The 27,331-nt window shown below is 44.0% G+C and overlaps 2 protein-coding genes across 71 annotated transcripts in view; one reads left to right on the plus strand and one right to left on the minus strand.

Moving 5' to 3' along the window:
* The window catches only part of CTNNB1 (catenin beta 1), a 47,720-nt gene extending 30,323 nt beyond the window's left edge, over window positions 1-17,397 (plus strand). For 6 of the 31 annotated variants that reach the window (XM_081527596.1, XM_081527597.1, XM_081527598.1 and 3 more), the window contains exons 2-16: window positions 1,131-1,195; window positions 1,632-1,859; window positions 2,053-2,306; window positions 2,438-2,676; window positions 2,765-2,966; window positions 4,098-4,242; window positions 7,216-7,319; window positions 7,399-7,737; window positions 7,998-8,156; window positions 10,406-10,525; window positions 11,448-11,598; window positions 11,686-11,807; window positions 12,731-12,791; window positions 13,710-13,930; window positions 14,394-15,001. In XM_081527596.1, coding sequence (XP_081383722.1) covers window positions 1,640-1,859; window positions 2,053-2,306; window positions 2,438-2,676; window positions 2,765-2,966; window positions 4,098-4,242; window positions 7,216-7,319; window positions 7,399-7,737; window positions 7,998-8,156; window positions 10,406-10,525; window positions 11,448-11,598; window positions 11,686-11,807; window positions 12,731-12,791; window positions 13,710-13,918 — 2,325 coding nt within the window. In that variant the 5' untranslated portion in view covers window positions 1,131-1,195; window positions 1,632-1,639 and the 3' untranslated portion in view covers window positions 13,919-13,930; window positions 14,394-15,001. Of the gene's footprint in view, window positions 1-1,130; window positions 1,196-1,631; window positions 1,860-2,052; window positions 2,307-2,437; window positions 2,677-2,764; window positions 2,967-4,097; window positions 4,243-7,215; window positions 7,320-7,398; window positions 7,738-7,997; window positions 8,157-10,405; window positions 10,526-11,447; window positions 11,599-11,685; window positions 11,808-12,730; window positions 12,792-13,709; window positions 15,002-15,531 lie in introns of those variants that run through there. The other 25 variants (XM_081527579.1, XM_081527584.1, XM_081527586.1 and 22 more) reach the window with 8 other exon arrangements.
* Window positions 17,398-20,091: 2,694 nt separating this feature from the next.
* The window catches only part of ULK4 (unc-51 like kinase 4), a 477,098-nt gene continuing 469,858 nt past the window's right edge, over window positions 20,092-27,331 (minus strand). For all 40 annotated transcript variants that reach the window (XR_014064646.1, XM_081527570.1, XM_081527572.1 and 37 more), the window contains 2 exons: window positions 21,674-21,759; window positions 20,092-20,255 (listed from right to left, as the gene is read on the minus strand). Coding sequence is in view for 39 of the 40 variants with exons in the window: in XM_081527570.1 (XP_081383696.1) it covers window positions 20,192-20,255; window positions 21,674-21,759 (150 nt within the window). In the remaining variant the exon portion in view is untranslated. The remainder of the gene's footprint in view (window positions 20,256-21,673; window positions 21,760-27,331) is intronic.

Raw genomic sequence — 27,331 nt, forward strand, 5'->3', positions numbered from 1 at the left:
CAGTTTTGGAAGACCAATTCCAGGATAATCAACACATACTTCCTTTACACAGGACAGAAAATAGGACTTTAGAGTACAGTTTCCAACTGCATCAAACACATTTAAACTTTTTTGTACATTGGTAAAAAACGCACAGTCCATGGGGTCGCTAAGAGCCGGACGTGACTGAAGCGACTTAGCAGCAGCAGCAAAAAACACAGTTCACATTTAAATATCTAGTCCACGTTGGTAATTTACATCTAATATTTAATTTGTAGTACAAAGTGAACTTGTTAAGGGACAGACTTGGTAATGAAGGAAATTTTGTTAGGAATATCTGGAGACCAAGAGCTCTTAAACCGGTCTCATTTGCAAATAGCTGCGTAATTCAGCATTTTCCCGAATATTACACAAAAAAAGCCAAAATGCAGACATAAAATTAGATGCTAAGATTTTTAATATATGTGTGAATGATTTCTATATTGATTAAAGTATTCCAGACAGTAATACTTGTATTTATAATAAATTGTTGCTATAAATTTGAACTTAGACAAGTTAAAAAAAATGGTGCTTCTAAATTTGTGTGGCAGACTAATTCGAAAAGTAATGTTACTTCTTAGTAAATCATCTGAAATCTGTTCTGATCTAGTCACCACAGTCTGCTTTATGATGGTATATCAGATGGCACTGTATTATATCAGAAGACAGTAACAGTTGACTTGTTCAGTGAAATTTGGTGTTTTAAAAATCCCATTGGACCTCTGTTGTCCAAAGAAGACCTATGATTTTTTTTTAGTGAAAGAAGTTAAAAAGGCAGAGGAGAGGACTTTTGAAAGCCAAGGAAGGGTTGATTTTGAATAGTCTTTTCCCCCTGGCATTCATTACTAGAGTGCTACTTTCTTTGTATTTTTACTGAAAAAGAGGTGCTTGTTAGAGTTTAAGTGAAAACTTAAAAGTTTGGCAGTGATAGAGCTGTGGTTGAAGTATTGAGAGGAGATCATGAGGTCTGTGTTTCACTATATCACATGGTAAAAGACGATTTGGGGCTTTTTGTGGATGTAGTCTGTGATGTTTGACAGACTATCCTAGTGACTTACGAGTATTAAAATCAAACAATTTTAAATACTAATGACTTTGATTAACTCTTTTAGGGTCTCTGAAGTACACCATACTACCATTTTGAAAATCTTGCGTGGACAATGGCTACCCAAGGTTTGTATCGTAGTCTTTAGTTACTGAATTTGGGGCTCTGCTTAGTTGCCATTAACCCAGTCTGGCTCAGATTCCCCTGCTTTCCTCTCTCCCTGCTTACTTGTCAGGCTACCTTTTGCTCCATTTTCTGCCCACTTCTCCTAATGGCTTGGTGAAATAGCAAACAAGCCACCAGCAGGAATCTAGTCTGGATGACTGCTTCTGGAACCTGGATGCAGTACCATGCTTCACTGATTCAGTGAGTAACTGTTAGGTGGTCTCCTAAGAGTATAGATTTTTCATCCCTGAGCTGATCCTGGCCATCATTCTGTTATCCTTCGCTGTCTTTCAGACTTTATTTCTGAAAAGATTTCAGTGGGTCATATCATAGATTTTTATTTTCAAATTAAGATAACATTTTCCTGGTAGTAATACTGATGCTGTTTGATTTTTTTTTATAGCTGATTTGATGGAGCTGGACATGGCCATGGAGCCAGACAGAAAAGCAGCTGTTAGTCACTGGCAGCAGCAATCTTACCTGGACTCTGGAATCCATTCTGGTGCCACTACCACAGCGCCTTCTCTGAGCGGTAAAGGCAATCCTGAGGAAGAGGATGTGGATACCACCCAAGTCCTGTATGAGTGGGAACAGGGATTTTCTCAGTCCTTCACTCAAGAACAAGTAGCTGGTAAGAATATTATTACCTTACTCAAAGTTAAGAGTGCAGTTTTGAGAATTGCATAGTTCCTCTTATAAAAGTTAGCATACAATAGCTTAATAAAACGGTGTGGTAAAGAAAAGGGAGTGATTGCAGCATCAGCTTGACTGTTGGGGTTAATGCTGTGCTGTGGAGATTTGACTACTGAATTCACCTTTTCCAGATATCGATGGACAGTATGCAATGACTCGAGCTCAGAGGGTGAGAGCTGCTATGTTCCCTGAGACGCTAGATGAGGGCATGCAGATCCCATCTACACAGTTTGATGCCGCTCATCCCACTAATGTCCAGCGTCTGGCTGAACCATCACAGATGCTGAAACATGCAGTTGTAAACTTAATTAACTATCAAGATGATGCAGAACTTGCCACACGTGCAATCCCTGAATTGACAAAACTGCTGAATGATGAAGACCAGGTAAGTGGAGACGTGGCCAACGTTCTAATCTGCTTTGAAGGAACCTCCCAAGGAAGTAGTCTTAAAATGTCTATCCTACATCAGTATTTGAAAACTGAAAACTAATGTTTCTTAATCCCTGTATATTATAGGTGGTGGTTAATAAGGCTGCAGTTATGGTCCATCAGCTTTCTAAAAAGGAAGCTTCTAGACACGCCATCATGCGTTCTCCTCAGATGGTGTCTGCTATTGTACGTACCATGCAGAACACAAATGACGTGGAAACAGCTCGCTGTACTGCTGGGACCTTGCACAATCTTTCCCACCATCGTGAGGGCTTGCTGGCCATCTTTAAATCTGGGGGCATTCCTGCCCTGGTGAAGATGCTTGGGTAAGAAAACATGGTCAGAATGCTCCAAGCTCAGGAGGAGAAGAGTGCAATCACACCATTTCTGATGAGACTTTTTTCTTCTTCCCAGTTCACCAGTGGATTCTGTATTGTTTTATGCCATTACAACTCTCCACAACCTTTTATTGCATCAGGAAGGAGCTAAAATGGCAGTGCGTTTAGCTGGCGGGCTGCAGAAAATGGTTGCCTTGCTCAACAAAACAAATGTTAAATTCTTGGCTATTACAACAGATTGTCTTCAGATTTTAGCTTACGGCAATCAAGAAAGCAAGGTAAAAGAATTATTCTGAATGTGGTTGTCATGGAGCCTTGGAGATCCCCAGTGTCATGTCCTTCTATAGATTTTTGAAAATTCATTGTATGCCTTACACTCTGTATGTATCTCAGAGAAGCTGGACATCTCTATTTAACTGTTTGAGTTGGTGTGTAATGCACTGTACTAGATGGACATAGCATGGACATAGCATGCAAGCTGCTTGTACAGCTTTCATTGTCGGGTGGAAGAGAGACACTGAAATAATAACCTAATTTATTTAGTTCAAGTTTTAGAAGGAAGTAGAAGGGCTATATGAGAGCATGTACGTACATGAACCAGACCCTCTTTTGAGGGTTTATGCAGATTTCTTGGAGAAAGTGATAGTTGAGTTCAGGTCTTAACGGATGAGTAAGGGATTGACTAAGGTGAATGAAGGTTAGGGAGAGGAAATGGCATCTGTGACAGTTCTCCTGAGGGAGGGAGGAGCAGGTGAGGTTTGGAAATTCAAGAAATACAGAGTAAGGAAGTGAAAGGGTGTGAGATAAAACTGTTGAGATAGGGCAGATCCTGCAGGGCTTAGTGGAACATGTTAAAAGAATAATGGGAAACAGTTCTTAGCAGAAGCATGCAATGAGAAGATTTATCTTTGGAAATTGGGGTAGAGTCAGGAGGTGGGGTATGCAGGGAAGGAAAGGTGGGGATAAATATTTTATGCTGTCTCTTTTTGAGGTGGATATGATGAGGAAAGGCAAAGAGCCAAAGCATATATTAGGAGTTTTTATTAATAAGTGCCCATCAGATTTCCGTGCAATGAATCAGCCATGACATAACTTTCATATCTGGGCATTACTGTTCACAACAACATGGATTTTGTTTTTATACCTTTTACAATGATCAGTGTGGGAAGAATAATACTGGGCCAGAGTTTATATATTTTTGGGAGGACTGAGGTACATGGATGTGAGTGAAATTTTGTAGAAGCAGGAGTTAAATATGACCCCAGTCTGGGGATCTAGTTAATGATGACCAGGAATACATTTAAGTCACTAAGCTGCTGAAATTCTTGTATAATACAATCAGTTGGTAATAAAGGCTTTTCTCAGGCATTGATCAAGATTCCATGATTAACATACACACATCTTTCTAGCTGATCATTCTGGCTAGTGGTGGACCTCAAGCTCTAGTGAATATAATGAGGACCTACACTTATGAGAAGCTGCTGTGGACCACAAGCAGAGTGCTGAAGGTGCTGTCTGTCTGCTCCAGTAACAAGCCGGCTATTGTAGAAGCTGGTAAGTGTACTTGGCTACTCTGAGTTCTCATGCGTGCAGCACATGTAGTTCTCATTAGATTGTCTTTCTTAGGAAAAGGGTGATCAAACTGACCTCCACAGGCTGAAAGTGGATGGTCGTATTCAGTTTGAAGCCAAAGTTGCATTCAGACAAAGGACGTGTTCTGCTTGACACCTTCTTTGGTGCTGTTCAAGCTTAGTTCAGGCAGAGATCATATTACCAAAAACGATGGCTGATAATAGGTTTGATAACAACTATTCCAGAAGTACCTGAAATGTTTGTTTAAAAAAAAAAAATACAGATTTTTAGATTTACTTAATCAGAATCCCTGGAGTATTGAAGTGACAAGAGTCAGTAATAGCTGGAAATGCATGGGACTGGAGACCTAGGAATCTCAATTATAAGAAGTTTCCCATTGGGGAGGGAGGTGGGAGGGGGGTTCAGCATGGGGAACACATGTATACCCATGGCTGATTCATGTCAATGTATGGCAAAAACCACTACAATATCGTAAAGTTAATTAGCCTCCAATTAATTATAAAAAATTTCCCAGGTTATTTTGATGCTCATTTGTTTATTATGAAAATATTCAGCCCCTGTGTTTCAAGCTGGTATGCAGTGGGCAACAAAATAGGTATGGTCCCCGTATTGATTCTTACAGGCTGGTGAAGGAGACAGAAATATGCAAAAAGATGGGGTGATTATAAATTGGAATGAGAGTTACGAGAGAAATGAACAGCAAATAGTGATACAGAGTTAATGGGGCAGGAACGTCCTTCTCTGAGAGGGGATGTTAAATGAAATCACAGAATGAGAAGGCTTCATCTCTATGAGAAGGCTTCATCTCTATGAGAAGTAAGGATTACATGCAACCCAGAGGGTCCTAAAGGTAGGAAAGAAATCGTTGCGTTCTAGGTGCTGAAGAGGAAGTCTGTGTAACTAGAACCTAGTGAGTAGTGGGATGAATAGCTCAGGATGAGGGTGATGGGCCAGAGCCAGGCAGGCCTGCGTTGTGCCAGACTTTCTAGGTCCCTGGATGATGTTTTTTCGTGCTTTATTGCCGCTTTGGAAACATAGGTGTTGAATGCTTAGGTCAATTTGAGATGAAGTCCAAATCCTAAAGGGTTCCTGAAGGTTATGCTAAAGAATTCAGTCTTTATCTTACAATGAGAGCTATTGTTGGCTACAGCATCACAGTGAGGTGTTTGGAATATTAATATTAGCATCATGTGACAGTTTGACCAAAGGCAAGCAGACCAGGCTGCTGGGATGTGTTACAGGCTTTTAGGAATGATATCATTTGATAATAAAAATATGTAGCAAAGGATGAATGTTATTTAAGGAGTTGATATCTGTGAAGTGACTAAAAGGTCAGTAGGTAGCTGGAAATGTTTGCTCCTGGAATGCTAGGGAAGACTGGGCGGGGATAGAGATTAGGGAGTGCCCTTCTTAGTGGATGTGGGTAAGGGCTGCAGGGAAGACATGGGGGTGCCTCAAAGCCATCTTTACCCTGGGCATGCTCAGTCAGAATGTGTGTGTGTTTAAGTCTCTGCAGGCTGTTCTGAGAGGCATCTGGAATTAAGATCCACTCTCTTAGAGTTGATGGTTATAGTAGCGGGAGAGAAGGGAGATGGGAACCAAGTCCTTTTGAAACTACTGAGCGTCAGCCTTGTGCACTCTGTTAGCAGCTGGAGCTACTGTGAGGAAGGAAACAGACAGGGAGGGTCTGGTCTTAGTCGTGGGCTCAGTTAGAGCTGTGAAAAATGCTGGGAAGGAAAAGTACAAGGTACAGCAAGTTGACCCAATCTAATTGAGGAAATAAAACAGACCTAAAAAGATAAACAAGGAGACAAGGGAGCTATATCCCACTGCATTTGGGTAAAGAACCTGCCTGCCAATGCAGGAGACATAAGAGACGCAGGTTCGATTCCTGAGTGGGGAAGATCCCCTGAAGAAGGAAATGGCAACCTACTCCAGTATTCTTGCCTGGGGAATTCCATGGACAGAGGAGCCTGGTGGGCTACAGTTCATAGGGTTGCAAAGAGTTGGATACAACTGAAGCGACTTAGCATGCATGGCATTGCATCACCGACCTAACCTAGTTAAGGAAATAAAACAGATCTGAAAAGATAAACAAGGAGACAAGGGAAAGTATATCCCACTGCATTGAGAAGTGATTTCAGTGGGAGAGAGATGGTGAAGTTAAGCTAGCCAGTGTGTGGAGAACTGAGCTTCCATTTAGACTTCTCTGCAGTGTAAACGTCCTTCATTAGGGTCCTGAACAGTGGGAGGTTGTGAATCTTTGAAGAGCATCTTTTGCAGTCAGTGCCTTTAATACAGTTCCAGAGAGTAAGCATTCCGGTGCTGCCTTTTTAGATTGTGTTTTCACCCTGTGAGTTTACACAGCTCCTTCAGGGCTTTGCTCAGATGGCATCTTCACAGTCAGGTATCCTAGTTACCCTACTTTAAGTTGTAGCCCCCTCCTCTGTCTTTGTTGTTTGTACACTGAACACCATTTGACATATAGTTTTAGCTTTCTGATAGTATATTTGTTTATTTTGAGCTTCCAACTAGACCACAAGCTCTATGAAGGTATGACTTTTAGACTGTTTGCCTCACTGATACAGCTCCAATGCAAAACAGGGTCTGGCATTAAATATTCTTGAAATGATTGGATGAAACGAAATAAGTAATAGGAGTATTACCTACAGGGAGACTGTGGAGATAATGAAGGCTTTTCCACACATGGAAGAAACAATAGATACATAACACAAGTTGTCACTAGCTGAGATGAACTAGAAAAGAAAGGGAAACTTGAGCAGCATTCTAGAAAATGAAAGAAAATAAAGGACTTAGATGAAGGGGATAAGCTGTGGCAACAAGGGATACCCTCTGAGACTAAAGAAGAGACTTAGTACTGATAGGAATTGTGAGCTAATAGCCATCACCTTAGATGTTTTTTAATCTTTTTAGGTGGAATGCAAGCTTTAGGACTTCACCTGACAGATCCAAGTCAGCGCCTTGTTCAGAACTGCCTTTGGACTCTAAGGAATCTTTCAGATGCTGCAACTAAACAGGTACATTCAGAGTAAACTGGTGCCTTACGGCTAAGTGTCAAGCTGAATATGTACTGAGTGTCCGTTTTCATCTCCACAGGAAGGGATGGAAGGGCTTCTTGGGACTCTTGTTCAGCTTCTGGGCTCAGATGATATCAATGTGGTCACCTGTGCAGCTGGAATTCTTTCTAATCTCACTTGCAATAATTATAAGAACAAGATGATGGTCTGCCAAGTGGGTGGCATAGAGGCTCTTGTGCGCACGGTCCTTCGTGCTGGTGACAGGGAAGACATCACCGAGCCTGCCATCTGTGCTCTTCGTCATCTGACCAGCCGACACCAGGAAGCTGAGATGGCCCAGAACGCTGTTCGCCTTCACTATGGACTACCTGTGGTGGTTAAACTCCTACATCCACCATCCCACTGGCCTCTGATCAAGGTAAATTGTCAAAGTTGAAGGTTGCCGAATTGAAAACAGACTACTTCTGACTATTACTAGCAGGCTGTCTCGGCACTGGGGACGGACTGATAAGGAGTTGTAAATAGGAAATATGGCTGGGATGAGGGTAGGGGTTTGAAGTGTTTGTGTAGTCAGTTTTATTTCCAGGTGATAGTGATAGATTTAGTGTGGTAGGCATTTTAGACTAAGAACATGATTTTGTTGTATGCCAGTTCTTTACTGTTTCTTCTTATCTGCAGGCTACTGTTGGATTGATTCGAAATCTTGCCCTTTGTCCAGCAAATCATGCACCTTTGCGTGAGCAGGGTGCCATTCCACGACTAGTTCAGTTGCTGGTTCGTGCACATCAGGATACCCAGCGTCGTACATCTATGGGTGGAACACAGCAGCAGTTTGTGGTAGGTAAATCTCAGTAGTGACCCCTGGCCTTTTAAAAGGAATGCATAAATCCATAGGCTCCTGAACTGCTATGGTCATTGGCTTCCTTCATTCTCCAGCTTGCCTGAAGGGCTGCTTGCTATTGGCTTAAAGAACCACCATGTCTCTATGGCTGCGGAGAATGTAAGGAGTAGTGTGGCCCCTGGTGACAGCTCCCTTGACATGTCCTTCACATCGCTGCCTCCTCAATCTTACAAAGGGAGTGTGGGGTGTGATTTACTGCTATGGGGTCTCATCTTGTCCATACAAAAGGTTCACCTCTGTCCAGAGTAGCAGAGGCATTAATTTGAATCCAAGTCTGTCTGATTTTGGAGCCTCTTATCCCCCACTGCAGTTCTACCTATAAACATATATTTTTTTAAATTTATTTTTAATGGGAGTATAATTTCTATACAGTGTTGTGGTTTCTGCTGTCCAATAGCATGAATGAGCTATGAGTATACATATATCCACTCCCTCTTGAGCCCCTTCACCCCACCCCTCAGGCTGAGCTCCCTGTGGTATTTAGGCATCTTCCCACTAGTTAGGTGTTTTACACATGGTAGTGTATATACCTCAGTGCTACTTTCTCAGTTCATCCCGCCTTCTCCTTCCCCTGTTATGTCCACCAGTTCTTTTCTACCTCTGTTCTTGCCCTGCAGATATGTTCATCAGTACCATTTTTCTAGATTCTGTATATATGCATTAATATACGATGTTTTTCTCTGACTGCTTTCGGTATGACAGACTCTAGGTTCATCCACCTCAACTACAACTGATTCAGTTTTGTTCCTTTTTAAGGCTAATATTTCACTGTATATGTATGCCACAGCTGTTTTATCCATTCATCTATTGATGGACATCTAGGTTGCTTGCATGTCCTGGCTGTTGTAAATAGTGCTTCTGTGAACACTGGGATACAAGTGTCCTTTTGAATTACGATTTTTTCAGGGTATATGCCCAGTAGTGGGATTGCTGGGTCATATGGTAGTCATACTCGTATTTTTAAAATGAATCTCCATAGTGTTCTCCAGAATGGTTGTATCAATTTACATTCCCACAAACCGTGTAGGAAGGTTCGCTTTTCTCCATATCCTCTCCAGCATTTATCGTTTGTAGATACCTGTAAATATTTAATACATCTTTTACTGCCTCTTCCAAGAGTGGTTTAAACTATTTCCATGGACTTACAAGAATATCAACAAGAATAAGTGGTAGTGTTTTTGGGATCTTTACTTGTAATCTTAGCCTGAAATTTTTGTTTTTAATAGTCTGAAACTTTGATGTCAAGTTTTCAGTCTTAAAAGTAGCTTCATTATTAAGGAAAGATACTTATGATTCCCAAGCATGTGTTTTAAGACTCAGAGTCTCTCTTACTTAATCAGGTTACTTTAGAGAAGAAGACTTTACAGAACAGATCCTGAGACGTAGCTAGTTGCGATTAGGGTGCACACATAGGGCGCTTGGGCTTTCTCCACTCAGTACTTTGGATATCGGCTGGTCTCCATGAAGTGGCTTAACAGAATGCAAAGGGTACCTTTTAAAATCTCTTCTCTGGGAAGAAAGGAGTTTTTGTGTCATAATAAAAATTAAGTTGGATATAAAAGCTGCAAATTAGCAGTAGCAAACTTATACCCTTTTTTAAAACTCAGAAAGAGGGAAAGCAGAGTATAGTTATGTTTTGCAAAAGCTAACTTCCTTATCCCTTATAGGCTATCAGTTGAATAGTCTTGGAGGAGGTGAGTGGGTTTTCTCTTGCCAACTCGGTAGACTTAGCAGTAGACGGTAAAACTTGGCTAAATTCTCACCAAATACACATAGGTGTACAAAGATCGAGGGAGTACCTGAAGGAAAACGCTGGCACAGTGTTTGCACATTACTTTCCCATCTTTGTGTCTCCTTTCTTTATATATCCCTTTACCCAGCGTGATGGGCGCCTTGTTGGTAAGAGAGAGTGATCTTTGGGAGTCAGAGGTACACTGAAGCTGTGCTTTGCTGTGCACGGTTTTGGAGGTGCCGCTTGGGATTAGTGCTGACAAGAGGCCACTTTCACGAAGTGACATTCAGTTAGTGGATCCATCTTCATCCCTGAACTTACTTGCAAATTCTGGGGAACTTTGGATTTATAATGTGAAAAACTAGTAATTACTACTCAGAACAGAAAGCCTTTCAAGCACATAAACATTAGAGCGTACAATCCCCTATTTATTAACCATATTTCTTTTGGTAGGAGGGAGTCCGCATGGAAGAAATAGTTGAAGGTTGTACTGGAGCCCTTCACATCCTAGCTCGGGATGTTCACAACCGAATTGTTATCAGAGGACTAAATACCATTCCATTGTTTGTGCAGGTATGTTAGTTTTAAGTGAGGTGTTCTAGATTCTGTGTGTCAGTAAAATTCCAGGATTTTAAAGATAAGCCAAGTATTAGGAAATTAGGGACCAAAATAGGGGCACCAGCATCTAATATTTCATCTACTATCACCATTTATAAAATGGCTGTACTGCTCATGGTCTTTGTCAAGTGCAAAAAATAGAAAATGTGTCATGTCCTTTCAGTTGAATACATTTATGAAAATACCCTTCATTTTTCTCGGGCAGTATGGAAGGAGAAACACTGGGGCTAGACCCTCAGGAGGAGGAGATTTCCTACCCTGCTCTCAGGTGTGCTTGGTTTGCTGCTGCTGCTGAGTCGCTTTAGTTGTGTCCGACTCTGCGCGACCCTGTAGACGGCAGCCCACCAGGCTCCGCCGTCCCTGGGATTCTCCAGGCAAGAACACTGGAGTGGGTTGCCATTTCCTTCTCCAGTGCATGAAAGGGAAAAGTGAAAGTGAAGCCGCTCAGTCGTGTTCGACTGGTAGCGACTCTATTGTCTGCAGCCCACCAGGCTCCTCCGTCCATGGGATTTTCCAGGCAAGAGTACTGGAGTGGGTTGCCATTGCCTTCTCCGTGCTTGGTTTAGAAGGGATGGAAGCTGGTCTGGGCTGCTGCAGTGCAAACCTCTAGTCACCTCTGGGTTTTCCAAACCTTAGTTTGAATAATACTCTGAAGAAGAGGTTTGTAGCTAAAAATGCTCCAGAAAACCATTGCTGCCAAGCATCAAACACTCAAGAACGTAAACTTAGAGTGTATGATTTAATGCAGGCTTCCCATTTAATACAAGTGGTACAGATACCGCTTAGACTGTGAACTGGGACTGTTTATACCACAGTGGGGTGCTTGCCATGTTTTAACTTTGGATTTGATTCGGTTTCATGTGTGTTTTCTCCTCAGCTGCTTTATTCTCCTATTGAAAATATCCAAAGAGTAGCTGCAGGGGTCCTCTGTGAACTTGCTCAGGACAAGGAGGCTGCAGAAGCTATTGAAGCCGAGGGAGCCACCGCTCCTCTGACAGAATTACTTCATTCTAGGAATGAGGGTGTGGGTAAGTAGGAAAGGAATCAGAGCCTTTAGCTGGTGTACAGTGAAGCCTCAGCTTTTCCTCAAGGACCTTTTTTCCTTCCTCTCCCAGCAACATATGCAGCTGCTGTTTTGTTCCGAATGTCTGAGGACAAGCCACAGGATTATAAGAAACGGCTTTCAGTTGAGCTGACCAGTTCTCTCTTCAGAACGGAGCCAATGGCTTGGAATGAGGTAGGCAGTGTGAGCACGTTTATTTGATGGTTCTCTAGAGCAGGTAAGGCAGTTTGTGGTTTCCTCTCAAAGCACTCGGTGCACATTCATTTGCATTGACTGTGTCCTTGGCTTGAATATTCATTCTTTATACACTACCTTAGCAGCTGCTGTAAGGAAAAACTACAGCTTTATACAGCCTGTTTAGAACAAACGAGTTAGAATTTGTAAGGGAGATAGATGAAAAAGTTAACAGATTAAAATTTAAACACTTTTCAAAAGGTTGTTAGGAAAGGGGCAGTCGATTAAACGCTATTTGTTGGAGGTCAGTTTATCAGTGCTTTTTAAAAATACTGCTTTTCACCTACTTTTCTACTTGAATTTCTATTAATTTGTTCAGTGTTTGTCCTTGCTACAAACTGAAACCACCCTGAAAGTTGATGCAGTTATTGTTTATAATCATAAGGTGGACTATATTGAATGAATGGTAAGAGAGAGGCTATATATTGTTAGCGAAAAAGAAGCAAACTGTAAACAGTAATATTAGTAATATATTAATTGGATGTTTAACAGACAGTCTCAACCGTTCCAACTTGAGCTCTGAACATCCTCCCCCAGCCCTTTCTCCAGACCTGTTCCACACAGTTAATGGCAACTTAGTTCTAGCTGGTGCAAGCTCTAGGGATCTTTTCATAACACATCCTGTCAGCAACTCCTATTGGGGGTAGACACTTTGCCTGTTTGGTTTCCTGTTACATTCTAGCACCTAGTAAGTACAGCTGTATTTTGAAGTAATTCTGCACTTTGTTAAGTAGTTCTACAGTGTTTAAGTCCTTTATTTTCCTTTTGTAAATCTGAAAATAAGTGTATTTTCAAAATATCAGAGAGTATCCTTTGGGTTGAGAATTTCCATTTTGCTTCCTTGCCTGTACCTGTTCATCTAGACTGCTGATCTTGGACTTGATATTGGTGCCCAGGGAGAACCTCTTGGATATCGCCAGGATGGTACGTGTCTCATATTTCTTGATTATCTCCAGATCAAGCTAAAGGTCCAGAGCTTTGTCAGAAGAGCTGTTTTGCTCGTCTTGGGAGGACCTGTTGGCAGGAAAATAGTGGTAGCAATTAAAGGCAGTTCTTAAATTCTAGAGTCAGCAGTAATATCTTTATTGGTGCACAGGGAATTCTGAGCCACACACCAAGCAAGCACTAGGATCATGCCAATAAATATGTGTCACTGCTGCCAGACTTCTGCAGTACAGTGTGTTACAAGTTGCCTGGCTTTCTATTCAATTTTTTGTTCAGAATACCTGTGTCTACAATTCTAGACTCAGATCTGGGATGTGTATTTATTTATATAGCTTTTCAGAAAACTCTGAAAATCTAATTCAAATTCGGGTAGTGGACATGGAGTATATACTATAATCTTACCTGGTTTTTCCTAGTTAATAAACACTTAAAGCTCATAAGCCTCTTACCTTGACAGGTATATAAATGTTAAGCCTTTCGATAAAAACATACAAAGGTTTCATAGGAAACTGGCACGTTTTCTTAGTATTTCTGTGGGTATCACCTAGACTTTATAACAAATATATAGCAGTTGCCAAACCTCCTTGTTATATTGCCTTACCTCACACAAACTAGATGCTGTTGCTACCGCTCAGCAACCGGTCTCTGCCCAGGGAAAGGCCAGACGTCCAGGACTAGAACCTGCTGGTCTGCCTTTGGTGGAAACAGACGGTGTAGCTTCATGTGTGGCCTGACAGTGGGTAATTACTCAGCTGAAGAAAGAAGAAGGTGAAGAGGTTAGAAGGAATGCTTTCTGACACGTTTGCTATCCTGGGATTCCCCCTAACTCTGTGTTCACGTCATGTCTTCTCTTTCTCTCTCCCCCCTCGCCCACTGTGTCTCTGCCCCAACTCCCAGATCCCAGCTATCGTTCTTTTCACTCCGGTGGGTACGGCCAGGACGCCTTGGGGATGGACCCCATGATGGAGCATGAGATGGGTGGCCACCACCCCGGTGCTGACTATCCAGTTGACGGGCTGCCAGATCTGGGGCATGCCCAGGACCTCATGGATGGGCTGCCCCCGGGCGACAGCAATCAGCTGGCCTGGTTTGATACTGACCTGTAAATCATCCTTTAGGTAAGAAGTTAAACAAGCCAGTTTGGGTAAAATACTTTTACTCTGCCTACAGAACTTCAGAAAGACTTGGTTGGTAGGGTGGGAGTGGTTTAGGCCTATTTGTAAATCTGCCACAAAAAAAAGATAACGTACTTTGAAAGATGTCTTGGAACATTTGAATGTTCTCAGATTTCTGGTTGTTAGGTGGTCATGTGTGGAAGTTATTAACTTTAATGTTTTTTGCCACAGCTTTTGCAACTTAATACTCAGATGAGTAACATTTGCTGTTTTAAACATTAATAGCAGCCTTTCTCTCTTTATACAGCTGTATTGTCTGAACTTGCATTGTGATTGGCCTGTAGAGTTGCTGAGAGGGCTCGAGGGGTGGGCTGGTATCTCAGAAAGTGCCTGACACACTAACCAAGCTGAGTTTCCTATGGGAACAATTGAAGTAAACTTTTTGTTCTGGTCCTTTTTGGTCGAGGAGTTACAATACAAATGGATTTTGGGAGTGACTCAAGAAGTGAAGAATGCACAAGAATGGATCACAAGATGGAATTTATCAAACTCTAGCCTTGCTTGTTAATTTTTTTTTTTTTTTAATATCTGTAATGGTACTGACTTTGCTTGCTTTGAAGTAGCTTTTTTTTTTTTTTTTGCAGTAACTGTTAGTTTTTTAAGTAAGTCTCCTGTAGTGTTAAGTTATAGTGAATACTGCTACAGCAATTTCTAATTTTTAAGAATCGAGTAATGGTGTAGAACACTAATTCATAATCACTCTAATTGTAATCTGATAAAGTGTAACATTGTGTAGCCTTTTTGTATAAAATAGACAAATAGAAATGGTCCAGTTAGTTTCCTTTTTAATATGCTTAAAATAAGCAGGTGGATCTATTTCACGTTTTTGATCAAAAACTTTTATTTGGGATACGTATGGGTAGGTAAGTCAGTAAGAGGTGTTATTTGGAACCTTGTTTTGGACAGTTTACCAGTTGCCTTTTATCCCAAAGTTGTTGTAACCTGCTGTGATACAATGCTTCAAGAGAAAATGCGGTTATAAAAATGGTTCAGAATTAAACTTTTAATTCATTCGATTGTGTCACCTTTTTTTTCCTTGTCACTAAGCGGTCTGTGAGGGTACTAAGTTTTCCTCAGGATGAAGCTGAACTGAGTAAACAGATAGTGAAATACTTTAAGTTGTAATGATGGAAGAACCTTACTGCTAATAGATGGAATTGTTTTGTCAAGTTTCTTTACACTTGGTCCTGGGTTAAACTGCACCAAAATGTTTTAGCTTTGCACATTTAGCTGTGGAACAGGAGAGTGTCCACCATCTCTAACTGAAGGACTCTGGGCTTACAGCCTATGGCCAAGACTCCTTCAGCCTGACTGCAGGTATGTATGTATATAATTCTGTCCGAGTGACCAGAGGCCTCATGGTTCAAAGGCATCTAGTTCTTCAGCGACATAGAACAAAGTGTGTTACTTTGTCAGTTGTGTCTGACTCTGTGACCCTGTGGACTGTAGCCCACCAGGCTCCTCTCTGTCCATGGGGTTCTGAACTCCAAATAAGCATCCCACCCCCAACCCCAAACTCCATCACATGGTTTCATTCCTTTAAGGTAATAATGAAGAATTACCCACCTGGATTTGGACTTCAAGCACCTTCACAGAAGTGTGACTCATTTGGAGCGGGGAATTCCTTCAACTCCACTTTGAACTGATAATTAAGATGGTTTACCTGTCGATGTTTATCTGAACATAATCAGAGCGAACTAGAATGGGCCTTCTTCCATTGCTCTCTGCCAGGTGAGCCTGTCATCCTGGTGGTAGGTCTGACAAGTTTTTAGTTCATCCCTGAGGGCAGAGTCAGTATACCTGTTAGAACTTGTGTTTTGGTGCTTTAAAAAGAGTGAAAGTGTTTGTACTGAGAGAGAGCTGTTTCTGATTGTGTATTTAAACATGTACTCAGTTCCTTGATGTTGGCTGAGGACCCTGTATAAAAGCTTTCTACATTCTTCCCTGTGGTCTAATTGGGATGGGAGGGAAACCATTTAGTATTTGGTGAAGGGGCAGTTCTGCTTCCAGTGCATGGCACACAGAACGAAGGCAGCACTGCAAGAGCTGTTAGTAGGTTAGTGAAGAGCTTTTAACAAAAGAATCACAGCAGGGTGTTTTATTTAAAGACCTTTTTAAAACCAGAAAATATTTCAGAGCTTTGCCTAAAATCATTACAGTTTTGAAGTTCCATGTAAAAACTTAATATGAAGGTTAATCTGAGTCAGCAAAGTAGCTCTGCAGTGTACTGAAAAGGACAAAGGGACAAGAATGGCCAGGACACTTGTGAAAAATGAGATAAGAGGACTTGTTCCATGAGCTGTTAAGGCCTGACTGTAAAACTTGAGGTAAAGCTAGAGGTGGTTAACACATTATTGACCGGAGATGTATCAACACATTTTTAGAGCGGGATAGAATTAACATCACTGTGAGAAACTGTTAGAGCATACAACTTAAGATGGTCATTATTCACATTTTGTTCTGTTAGCTTTTTGTTCCACCTTTGTGTGTATTATAAACGTAAAATTTTCAAAAATGATGTACTGCAAAATTTTGAGCAACATATATACTATTGTCTCAGAAGATAGTTCTTCAGAATATAATTCTGATTCAGACAGTGTGACTATTATACCAACAGAAAACCTTAGTGATTGATTCTGATACAGAAAGAAAAGAAAAAACTCACAATTCTGGAGAATGCTCCTTTGCTTCTGCAGAAAAATGGTTTGGAGACAACATTTCACAAAATCAGAAGACTAAAGGTGTGTCAGGTGTAACTACTGAATGTAATAACCTACAAAATGTTAGTGCAACAACAATTTTTAGCCAGTCAAAAGAAAAATTGCCAGCCATGGGTGTTAGTTTCTGAAAAAATCACGTGGTCAGTAATGAGTTAACACTGTTATTGGCCCATGAATAGAAGTGTACACAAAGGGAACAGAATAAGATGAAGACAATAAACACTTGAAAGGTAGCAATGGAGGTCAGTGTGGAAAAGAGGGACTTTTCAGTAAAGTGTGGAACAGGTAGGCAGCCATTTGGATAAAACTGAAGTTAACGCAGGAAAAAAAATCCATGATCAACAAAGTATAGAAGCCCACACCAGACGCCCATGTGTCTGCAAGAGAACAGCCACAACGCAGTAAAATACAACTTAAACACAACAGTATGGGTATATCTCAGCTTGATACTGAGCAAAAAAACAAGTCACCAGTGCATGCTGTAGGACTGTATAGGTGCAAAAAAGGGGCAAACTATCTTAAGCAAACCTTCCACAGATGATGGTAAAACTAAAAAGCAAAAAAATAATTACCAAAAAAGTCAGATTAGTGATTTATTACCTGGGGATGGAAGTGCGTAGGACGTTTGATCCCATTGCAGTGACCACCACTGAGCTGAAAAATAAAGCTTTTTCCATGTTTGAGACCTGAGGCTTTGACCTGGTTATCTGAATCCTTGATAGTGAAAGATCTTGAGGTAAATATGCTCTTGCATTTTTGTCTTGCTTAGTGTAATAAACACAGAAGATCTGCCCCACGCTGTATAGTTTATAAGCCAACAGAAAGCTGAGTTGCTCCACTGCAGGTGTTTTGTGAGAACCTAATTGCCTTGCTTGAGTGAACACCTGGCAGATACGATTAGAAAAGAATGGCGGTGGGGGTGCGGGGCACTAAAAAGGTGGTGTTTCCTTTTTCTTAGCATCAGCCAAAGAAAGTCACCCCAAACAGATCTTCCCAGAGGGCCAGCTCACGGGTGCGGACTCAGACTGTAAGTTGAGGCGAGGTCTCAAAGCTCGGGCCTGCCGTGAGGGGAGAGAAGGCAGCCTGGTGTGGCCTCGCAAGTCCTCTCCACGTCCACGCCCAGTGTGCTGCTGCTGCCTTCTTTGCCCTTACCTCTGTGATGCCACTCCTCCCTGGGGGGCTCAGCCAGTAGACTGTAGTCAGTTAACAAATAGCTGAAGCTCGGAAGTGATAGGAAGGGGAGGACCAGTAGGTACCTGGGATGTTGCCAGAATCCTAAGGGCTCTGATGGGTGGCCGGCAGCCAGCTCTTCTCAGAGCCTGGGAAGCCACAAAGGGGTGTGCAGGAAGGGTTACCGCCCTCAACATCCTCCTTGCCCACCCAGACAGTTCACGTCCCCTACCTCAGCTCAGTAGGATTGGGGCTCTTGCTTTCCATAAGGTGCCTTTGAGAAGGACATAAAGGACCCCCTAACTCCAGGAGGACAGAGCCTCACACCAGGGTGCAAAATGTGGCGCAGGCTGGCTTCAGCGCCTAACACCCTGGGTTGAGCACCCTTGGTGGACAGAAGCCCTGCTACGGACTGTCTTCTCCTCACCCCGTGCCTATTCAGATATGCCTTTCCTCAAAGAAGCAAGGCTGGGGACTCGCAGCCATGCACAGTCCACTTTTAGCATGGTTTTGGAATGTTAAAGCTTTCCTATTTCACCTTAAGCAGCAAAGACTCCTCCCTGCTCAACGCAGAAGCATAAAGAGGATTCCATTCCTCTGAAATACTTTCTGGGAGGACTCGGCCCAGAACTCCAGGGTGGTTCCCTCAAGATCTGAGAGGAGAGAACAGATTGCCTGGGCAAACAGAACTGTGTCTGTTGCCTGCACCTGAAAGGTAAAGCAAGGCCTCCATCGACTCCCTCACCCTTGGAGCACAGGCACATCCAGGCAGGCCCGGGCCACCTGGGCGCACAGCCAGGTGATGGGCATTCTGCCCAGCAGGACTTCTATGGGACCAGGCTGGAGCAAAAGAAACTGCCTGCTCTAGGGTGCAGGTCCCCCTTACACCCCAGCTACTCACAGCTCAGCTCTAGACATCACACTGGTGGACAAACAGGCTCTGGAGTCCGAGTCCTAAGTTCGACCCGACAGCAGGGCCTTGGGCAAGTGGACTGGCTCTGAGCTTCGGTTTCCTCTGCTATGAGATGGAGATAAGAAGGTGTGCTTGGCAGGTGGTGGTGTTTAAATAAGGTAAGTTACATCCATGCCTTTGTGGAGGAGGGCCCAGAGCGGCTGTTCACTGCAAAGCCACATGGAAGCTGACACACTACCCAGATCACAGCAGCAGATGAGGCTGTTGGTGACAGTGTGACCAGCTTCCCATGACACAGTAGGTGGGGACTCCTGTGTGCCCAAGGGGGCTTCCCTGGTGGCTCTGATGGTAAAGAATGCCTGCAATGCAGGAGACCTGGGTTCGATCCCTGGGTCGCAAAGATCCCTTGGAGAAGGGAATGGCTACCCACTCCAGTATTTTTGCCTGGAGAATCCCATGCCCGTGTAGCTCCTGCTCCTGCCTGCCCTGCCCATCCTGCCTGCACAGGGGCTGTGGCTGGGGCCAGAAGCCCGTCAGGGGACAGGGCTCCTCTTAAGAAGTCCTGAGCGCTCCACTGCTCATCTAGTCTAGCCCTTTCATTCTGCAGTTTGAGGAAATAGGCCCCAGAGAGGAGGCCAAGGAATGTTCTCAACTTGCCCCCCTGGTTCCGGCCGCCAAGGATCCTCCCCTCCCACCCGTGCCACAGTCCTAGCACCCTGCCGCAGTGTCGGGGGTGTTGAGGGGGTATGTGTGAGGAAGAAGCTGGAAAGGTTTTGAGGCTGGGAGGCAGTGGTCACTGGTAGAAGGTAGGGGGAAGGAGTCTACCTTGATGCCTTCATCCCACCTCGGTGAGCAGACCTGCAAGGAAGCCAGCATTCCTTGAGCATTCTGCATTCCTTTAGGCAAAGTTTTAACTACCTGCTCCTGTGAGTACAGTCTTGCCCATTTCTCCCCAGGATTCTTAGAATCAGTTCACCCCTGAAATGAAAAGCCAGGCAGGTAAAATAAAACAAGCTTCCAAAGGCTTGCTGTAGGTCTGTAGCTGAAGAGTATTCGTGCATCGTCCTGCCTGATAGATCTCTGGAGGAGACAGAGGCTGAGACATGCCTGCAGCTCCCCTCCACTTTGATGAGCACAGGCAGTGCCGGCTTGAGCAGAGGCCTACCCGACCCACACACAGGCAGAGAGCATTCTGAGAACATCGTGCAAACCTGGGGTTCCCAGATGCATCCAACAGGCACTGAGAAGGTTCCTTCTGAGTGGGGTTTCTAGGGCTGGAGTCAGAGCACCTCAGCCAGAGGTTCTGGATTCAGCTGACTTTATTGGATCCACACAGAGCTGTGGGTGACCTGTGGAGTGTGTGTAGCCGGGGGTGGGGGCCTGTGCTGAGTGCCTTCTTGCCTAGTGTCCAGCAGCTTGGAGGATCTCCAGGGCCAAGGACGCCACTGCGCTGTTGGCTGATGACCTGTTAGAAAAGCCAAAGTAAACGTTAAATGCCCAATCTTCCAAAAGGGCTGGCCGCCTCTTCACCCGACTACCCGATGGACCAGCTGCTTCCCAAAGCTGCCCTGGGCATTATTTTGAACAGCACAGACAGGATCCCCAGGCTCTAGGGGTGGGAGGTGAGGAGTCCAACGTCCCACCATAGCAAGCCCCCTAAGCTACGCCTGAGCTCCTGGCCCTGCCGCCACTTGGGGTCTGAGCTGCTCTGGACAGATGCACCGACGCCAAGCTGGGAGGGCGAGTCAGGCAGGTGGCAGCCAGAGCCTGTCAGCCCAGAGCCCACAAGGAGCCCACCTGGCGCCAGCCTGAAGCTGACTTGTGCCAACCAGCAGAGATCCCAGACGCTCCACGGTGCCCCTTCCTGGCCAATCAGCCAGGAACTCTGGATTTCTCCTCCTCATAGGTGCGGATGTGTAATTAAGGCCTTAAAGTGGAATCTTTGTTACTGGAGCAAATTGTCTGAGGCACGCTTACACTTGTGCCTTAACAACTGTCACCAAAGGAGAGACTGGCCCCTGGCAGAGTGCGCCTGGAAGTGTAAAATTAGCTGGTGGCACACTCCTGACGACACAGTCGTGGAGCTGCGGCCTAGTAATGGGACTGGGGGCTGCAAAGAAGAGGTGGGGCGCAGGGGGACAGGGCCACGTATTCCTGCTCTGCACATCAGGGGTCTCTGAAGGGAAGGAACGCACATGAACTCGTCCTGCTCTTGGCTCAGGCCAGGCTACCCCGGTGGAGCCGTGCACCCATCCCACCTGCCAGAGCGGCACCGGGGGCCAGTGGCCAGCAAGGGAGACACATCCACCTGTCAGGGCCCCATCAGGCCTGAGGACGTTGCCATCCCTGGGGATGGAGCCATCTGGCCCAGGAGCCACTGTCCACACCTTCCTTACACCACAGGGGCCACCAGGCAAGAAGGGCCCCTGCCATCAAGGTCAGCCTGTCCTTCCCCTTAGCTCGCAGAAAGCACAAGTAAGAGGTGGGGGAGGCCAGGAGATGCTGCCCCCCCCCCGCCCCCAGGGCAGGATTACTGCAGCAGTGCTGCCTGGAGCTGAGCCTTCTCCACAGAATCACTGTCTCTGCAGTACCTCAACCATATGTTTTCCTCCAATGAAGACAATACTCAAAACACCAGGAAGCAGATTCCATAGAACCTCGTGAATCTGAAAACAAACTACCAGGAAATGCTGGGCACCACCTTGTGTCTTGCATACCCAGCAAAGGCTGGGCACCCCTTAGCAGGTGGGGCCTGGGTGGCCCATCCACTAGGAGGGAGGGTGCACAGTGGGCCGTGTCAGGTGGGAGGGTGATGGTCCCTGGTGTGTAGGGGAAATGAGGAGAGGAAACAGAAATGGGAGCGAGTTTGCCGAGCCTACTCACCCTCCGGCCGGGGCCAGCTCCTCCAGAGCCCGCAGGAGGCTCCCTGCGCTCTTAAGACTCTCCAGGTGCTTCTCGTTGGAGGTGATCTGCAAGGGAGGAGAGGAGTGCAGTCAGCTGCCCCCCTCTGACCCACGACCTGTTCGCTGGGCACCCTGAGTCTCAGGCTGCCCATGTTACTGGGCAGTGAGCCCCGGGGTGCTGCTGACCACAGAGGCACCCTTGGGGGTGAGCAGGAGGGAGTCTTCTGCAGTTGGACAGGTGCCAGGTCAGGATGGGGTGCCTCCTGTCGGCCCCTTAGGAGGCTGTGTGTTCTGGGAGCCCGAACACTTCAGGGAAAGCAAATCATGGGTGAACAAACTTGCCAGCTGTCGGTTCCACGACCCTGCAGGCCCTTGTGTCCCAAGCCTAATACAGCCTCTTTCCTACAGACGGAAGGGTGATTCTGGGTTCCTGGTGATCTTGGAGGGCTGGGAGAAGGAAGAGGCACTAACAGCCGAACCAGGGCAACACTCCCGCCCAGGTACCCTGGCAAATGTGCCCTTGCCAACTTCCTGGGAGAAGCGGGAGACACACTCGGGCGCCCTTGAGCCTGCGGCACCATGGGCAGAATCCTGAACCCTCAGGGCTGGAAGGGACTCAGAGAGGGGCCGTCCCAGCCCCGCTCCCAGAGATGTCCTGATCCAGACCCTGGAGTCCGTGCCCTACGGGCAGAGAGGAGAAGGCTTTAGGAATGAACCCTGGCTCTAGCATTAGGCTTGTTTCTCTTGATTCATCATTCATGTCCTATTTGTATCTGTTCTTCAGATATTTTCTAATAAACACTTGGGTGGAACTTCACATTTCAGCAGACTCGGCAGTTTCCTGTACATTTTCCCACTCCTCCCTCTCGGTAGCCTCACCTCACAAGGTAAGCACGTACTGTGCTTTATAGATGAGGGGCCGCTATGGCAGCACACAGGGAGGCTGGAACCAGACTGCCCTTGGCTGCCCCCACTGCTCTTTTGTCTTCCCACCTGATCGTAGCAGCCAGGGCTGGAGTATCATCTCTACATTTCTTAACCAATCACAGATGTGGACAGGAAGGTCACAGGGGTAATTAGACCTTAAAGTGGTCTCTGAGTTGCATGTGAATGAATCTGCACCTCCATGGAGATCCTATCCCACATCCTGAGTGTGTAGACAGACACCAGCTGCCAGCTGAACTGCATCAGGTGTAATTTCTATAAAGATTTTCACCTTAAAAGAGCTGCGTGCAAATCCGTTCTGAAATTACACCCAGCTTGATGAGTTCAGAAGGCTGCTGTGGTTCAGTAGGTCTGAAGCAAGCACAAACTTAGCCGGAAAGGATCTTCAGCAAGGATTCCCATCTAACTTTTCTCAAAACTGTGCCTCATATGGCTCAGGTGAGCTACATCCAAACCTGCTGCCCTGACTAACCCTGCCACGCAGTCATGTGTAAGAGGCTGAGCCCCACTCACAAAGAAATAGCAAGGATACGTTTACTCACGAGGCTACTTGGAAAGTGCAAATAGAAACCTATGGTGAAAATTATGTGATCAAAGAGACCAAAATAGCATCATGTGCAGCTGACTAAAGGCAAGCATAAATAAAGCCAAGAGAATTGAAAGCTATGAAATCTGGCTGCTTACCTAAACTCTTACTAGCAACATTAACTGTTATCCCACCTATCAAGATGAGTTCATTAGAAAATAAAATTCTTAAATAATATCAATCAGAGGTTCTAATTCTGGGAAAGACAGAAAACACATGCCACTCTTCTCGTCCATTTAAAACCTGAACAGAATCCACAGAGCAGCTCTTTGAGGCCACAGAAAAGCTACCAGCACCAGCAGTGGGGAAGGACACTGAGACCGAAGCACCACTGCTGCTTTCCCTCTGGTAGAGCCCGCCTTGAACTCAGCACACCCAAACCCTGCGGGTAGCACTGAGGGGCAGAGCAGAGGGCTCCAGAAGAAGCCAGGCTTCAGGAAGGGGAAAGGAAATGTCCCCAAGCGCCGAGAGTGCAGATGAACGCCCCTTCCCTTTCCCTTGGTTCTCTGCCGCCCCATGCAGCAGGCAGTTCTGTGGTGGCGGCAACAGGAGCCGTCAGCCAAACTCTCCTCTCTGTTTTCCCAGTGTTTGGCCCAGACATGACAAGTGTGGAAGTGAGTAGTGGCCAGACAGAAAATGAGAGACCCAGGGAACCAGAAAGTATTAGGGAGGTGACAAGGAAGAGCTCAAGAAAGCCGAAGCTCCAATACCTCGGCCACCTGATGCAAAGAGCCGACTCGGAAAAGACCCTGATGCTGGGAAGGATTCAGGGTAGGGGGAGAAGGGGGTGACAGAGAATGAGAGGGTTGGATGGCATCATTGACTCAATGGGGGTTATTAGGGTTAGGGGTTAGGGTAAATAACAAAGATAACAAAAGTATTTACAGTCTCTTGGCAATTAAACAACACACCCTTAAATTTAAATAATCCAAGGATCAAAGAGGACATCCCAAGGAAAATTAGAAAGTATTCTGAGCTGAAAGATGTCTATACAATATATCAAAGTCGGGGGGTGCTGCACCTAAAGCAGTGCTTAAAGAGAACTTTATGGTACTAAATTCTTAACATAAAAAAAGAAAGGTCTCAAGTCAATAATCCAGGCACTCATGTTAAGAAAATAGAAAAAGAGCAAAACAAACCCAAAGACGGAAGGAAAAAAAGAACAGAAATCAAGAGTAATGTCGTAAATGTAGGCCCAAATATATCAACATCTATAATAAGTGTCATTTACAAAGTGCTACAAATAAAAGACTAACATTTTTAGACTGGATATAACCAAAATAAAACGTGACCATGTGATGCGTACCAACATACCTTAAATACAAGGGCAAAGAACAACTGAAGTTTTAAGAATGAAAAAAGATATGTCACACAAATTGTAACCAAAGAAAGCTGGTGTAGTTATAATACTATCAAAGTCAGCTTTAAGCCAATAATTATAACTAAGAATAAAGAGAGACATATATTTATAAAAAGATCAACTGATCAGGAAGATATACCAAACCTAAATTCTAAATGTACCTAATAACAGCCTCATTTCTTCTGTTTAAAGAAATGACAGAACCAAAGTGAGAATTAGACAAATCCATAATTATGGTGGCACACTTTTCAATCTCTCCCAGTAACATGCACATGGAAATCAGAAGGGATATGGATGTTTTACACAACATTAACAAACCTGACCTTATAAACATATAAAGAAAAATTCACTTAACAACTGCAGAATATATGTTCTTTTCAAATGTACATGTAAAGTCTTCAAAATATACTTACTGCCACAAAGCAAGTTCTGACAAATTTCAAAGGTATAACTAACAAAATGTCAGGATCTGTACGTTAAAACCTACAAAATGCTGATAAATTTTTTTTAATGAAATAAATGGATATATTTACTATGTTCATGAATTAGAAGACTCAATATAGTACATATATTGATTTTCCCAAAATACAAGTTTAATGCAGTTCCTATCATAATCCTAGCAGGATTTTTTACAGACCCACACAAATAATACCAAAGTTTTGACAAGCGTGCAAAGGTAAACTGAATGGGGGAACATTTTTCAACAAATGATGCTGGAACAAATGGGCACCTCTATGTAAAAACCTGACCCTGGGCACTTATCTTACACCTCAAATAAAACGTCATTCAAGGGACTCCCCTGGTGGTCCAGTGGTCAGGACTCCAGGCTCTCACTGCTGAGGGTCTGGGTTCAATCCCTGGTCGGACCTACAGTTTCATAAGCTGTGTGGCATGGCCCAAAAAAGAAATCATTCAAAATGGATCATGGATCTGAATGTAAAATGTAAAACAAACCAACAAAAAAAACTTCTTGAAGAAAATATAGGAGAATACATATATGACCTTGGGTTTGCTGATGAGTTTTCAAATACAATACAAAATCACAATCCCGGAAAGAAAAACATCGACAAACCGGACTTTATCAGTGTTTACAACTTTGCTCTTTATATATTTACAATGGAATTTTATTTAGCCATGAAAAGAATGAAATACTGCCATTTGCAGCAAAATGAATGGACCTAGAGATGGTCATACTAAGTGAAGTAAGCCAGACAGAGAAAGACAATATCATATGATGTTGCTTAAATGTAGAATCTAAAAAAAATGATACAAATGAAAGAAAACAAACTTACATGGTTAGCAAAGGCGAAGGGAGGGGTGGGGGTGGGATAAATTAGGAGTTTGGGATTCGCAGATACAAACTGGTATATAGAGAATGGATAACCAACTAGGTCCTACTGTATAGCACAGGGAACTATACTCAGTATCTTGAAATACACTATAATGGAAAAGAATAAATACAGATACATATACATGTATAACTGAATCACTTTGCTGTGTATCTATATAACTGAAACACTTTGCTGTATATCTGAAACCAACACAATATTGTAAATCAACTATACTTCAATTAAAAAAAAACATTTTTAAAGCCTTTGCTCTTTGTAGAAGATTGATTAAGAGAGTGCACGTGCTGTGCTGTGTTCAACTGCCGGGCTCCTCTGTCCATGGGATTCTCCAGGCAAGAATACTGGAGTGGGTTGCCATGCCCTCCTCCAGGGGATCTTCCCAACTCAGGGATTGAACCCATGGCTCCTGTGTCTCCTGCACTGCTGGCGGATGCTTTACTGCTGAGCCACCAGGGAAGCCCCTGAGACAAAGCATAGACTAGGAAAAAGTAAAGTGAAAGTGAAGTTGCTCAGTCGTGTCCGACTCTTTGCAACCCCATGGACTGTAGTCCACCAGGCTCCTCCGTCTATGGGATTCTCCAGGCAAGAGTACTGGAGTGGGTTGCCATTGCCTTCTCCAGGGATCAAACCCGGGTCTCCTGCATTGCAGGCAGACGCTTTACCCTCTGAGCCACCAGGGAAGCCATAAGACTAGGAGAAAATATTTGCAAATTACATATCTGACAAAGGACTTTTATCCAGAACATGTAAAAGGAATTCTTAAAGTTCAACAAGAGAACTTTATAAACAGGCAGAGAATCTGAATAGACACTCCATCACAGAAGGTATTAGAGATGGCAAATGAACATGTGAAATGATACTCGGTATCAGTTGTCACTAGGGAAATGCAAATTTAAACTGCAGTGTATACCGCTACACACCTAAATTCATAAAAACTGACAATCATCACTGCTAGCCAGGATGCAGAGTAACAAAAACCCTCCATTCATTGCTGCAGGATTGCAAAATTGTACAACCATCATGGAAGAGAGTTTGGTGACCTGTATAAAACTGAATATGGTTTTACCACACAATCCAGCAGTTGTACTCTTAGGTATTTACTCAAGAGAAATGAAAACTTATGTCCACAGGAAAACCTGTGTGCAAAGTCTGTAGCAGCTTATTCAAAATCACTAAAAAGAGAAAGGAACCGAGATGTCCTTCAATAGAAAAATGGAAAAACAACTAGGAAAGCCTGCGTGCCTTACTAGGTACACAGATCTGATGGGATTTTTAGAATGAGATGCCAGTAAAGATAAGTCTGGATACTTTTTGAAAAGATAAGAATTTTAATTTGCCTTGCTAAATTATTTTGTCCTACGATACCAATTTCCTATAATTAGTCAAGCGTGTAATAAA

The sequence above is a fragment of the Giraffa tippelskirchi genome, chromosome 9 (assembly GCF_054371585.1).
Source record: "Giraffa tippelskirchi isolate mGirTip1 chromosome 9, T2T-mGirTip1v1.2.pri, whole genome shotgun sequence".
NCBI classification, from domain to species: domain Eukaryota; kingdom Metazoa; phylum Chordata; class Mammalia; order Artiodactyla; family Giraffidae; genus Giraffa; species Giraffa tippelskirchi.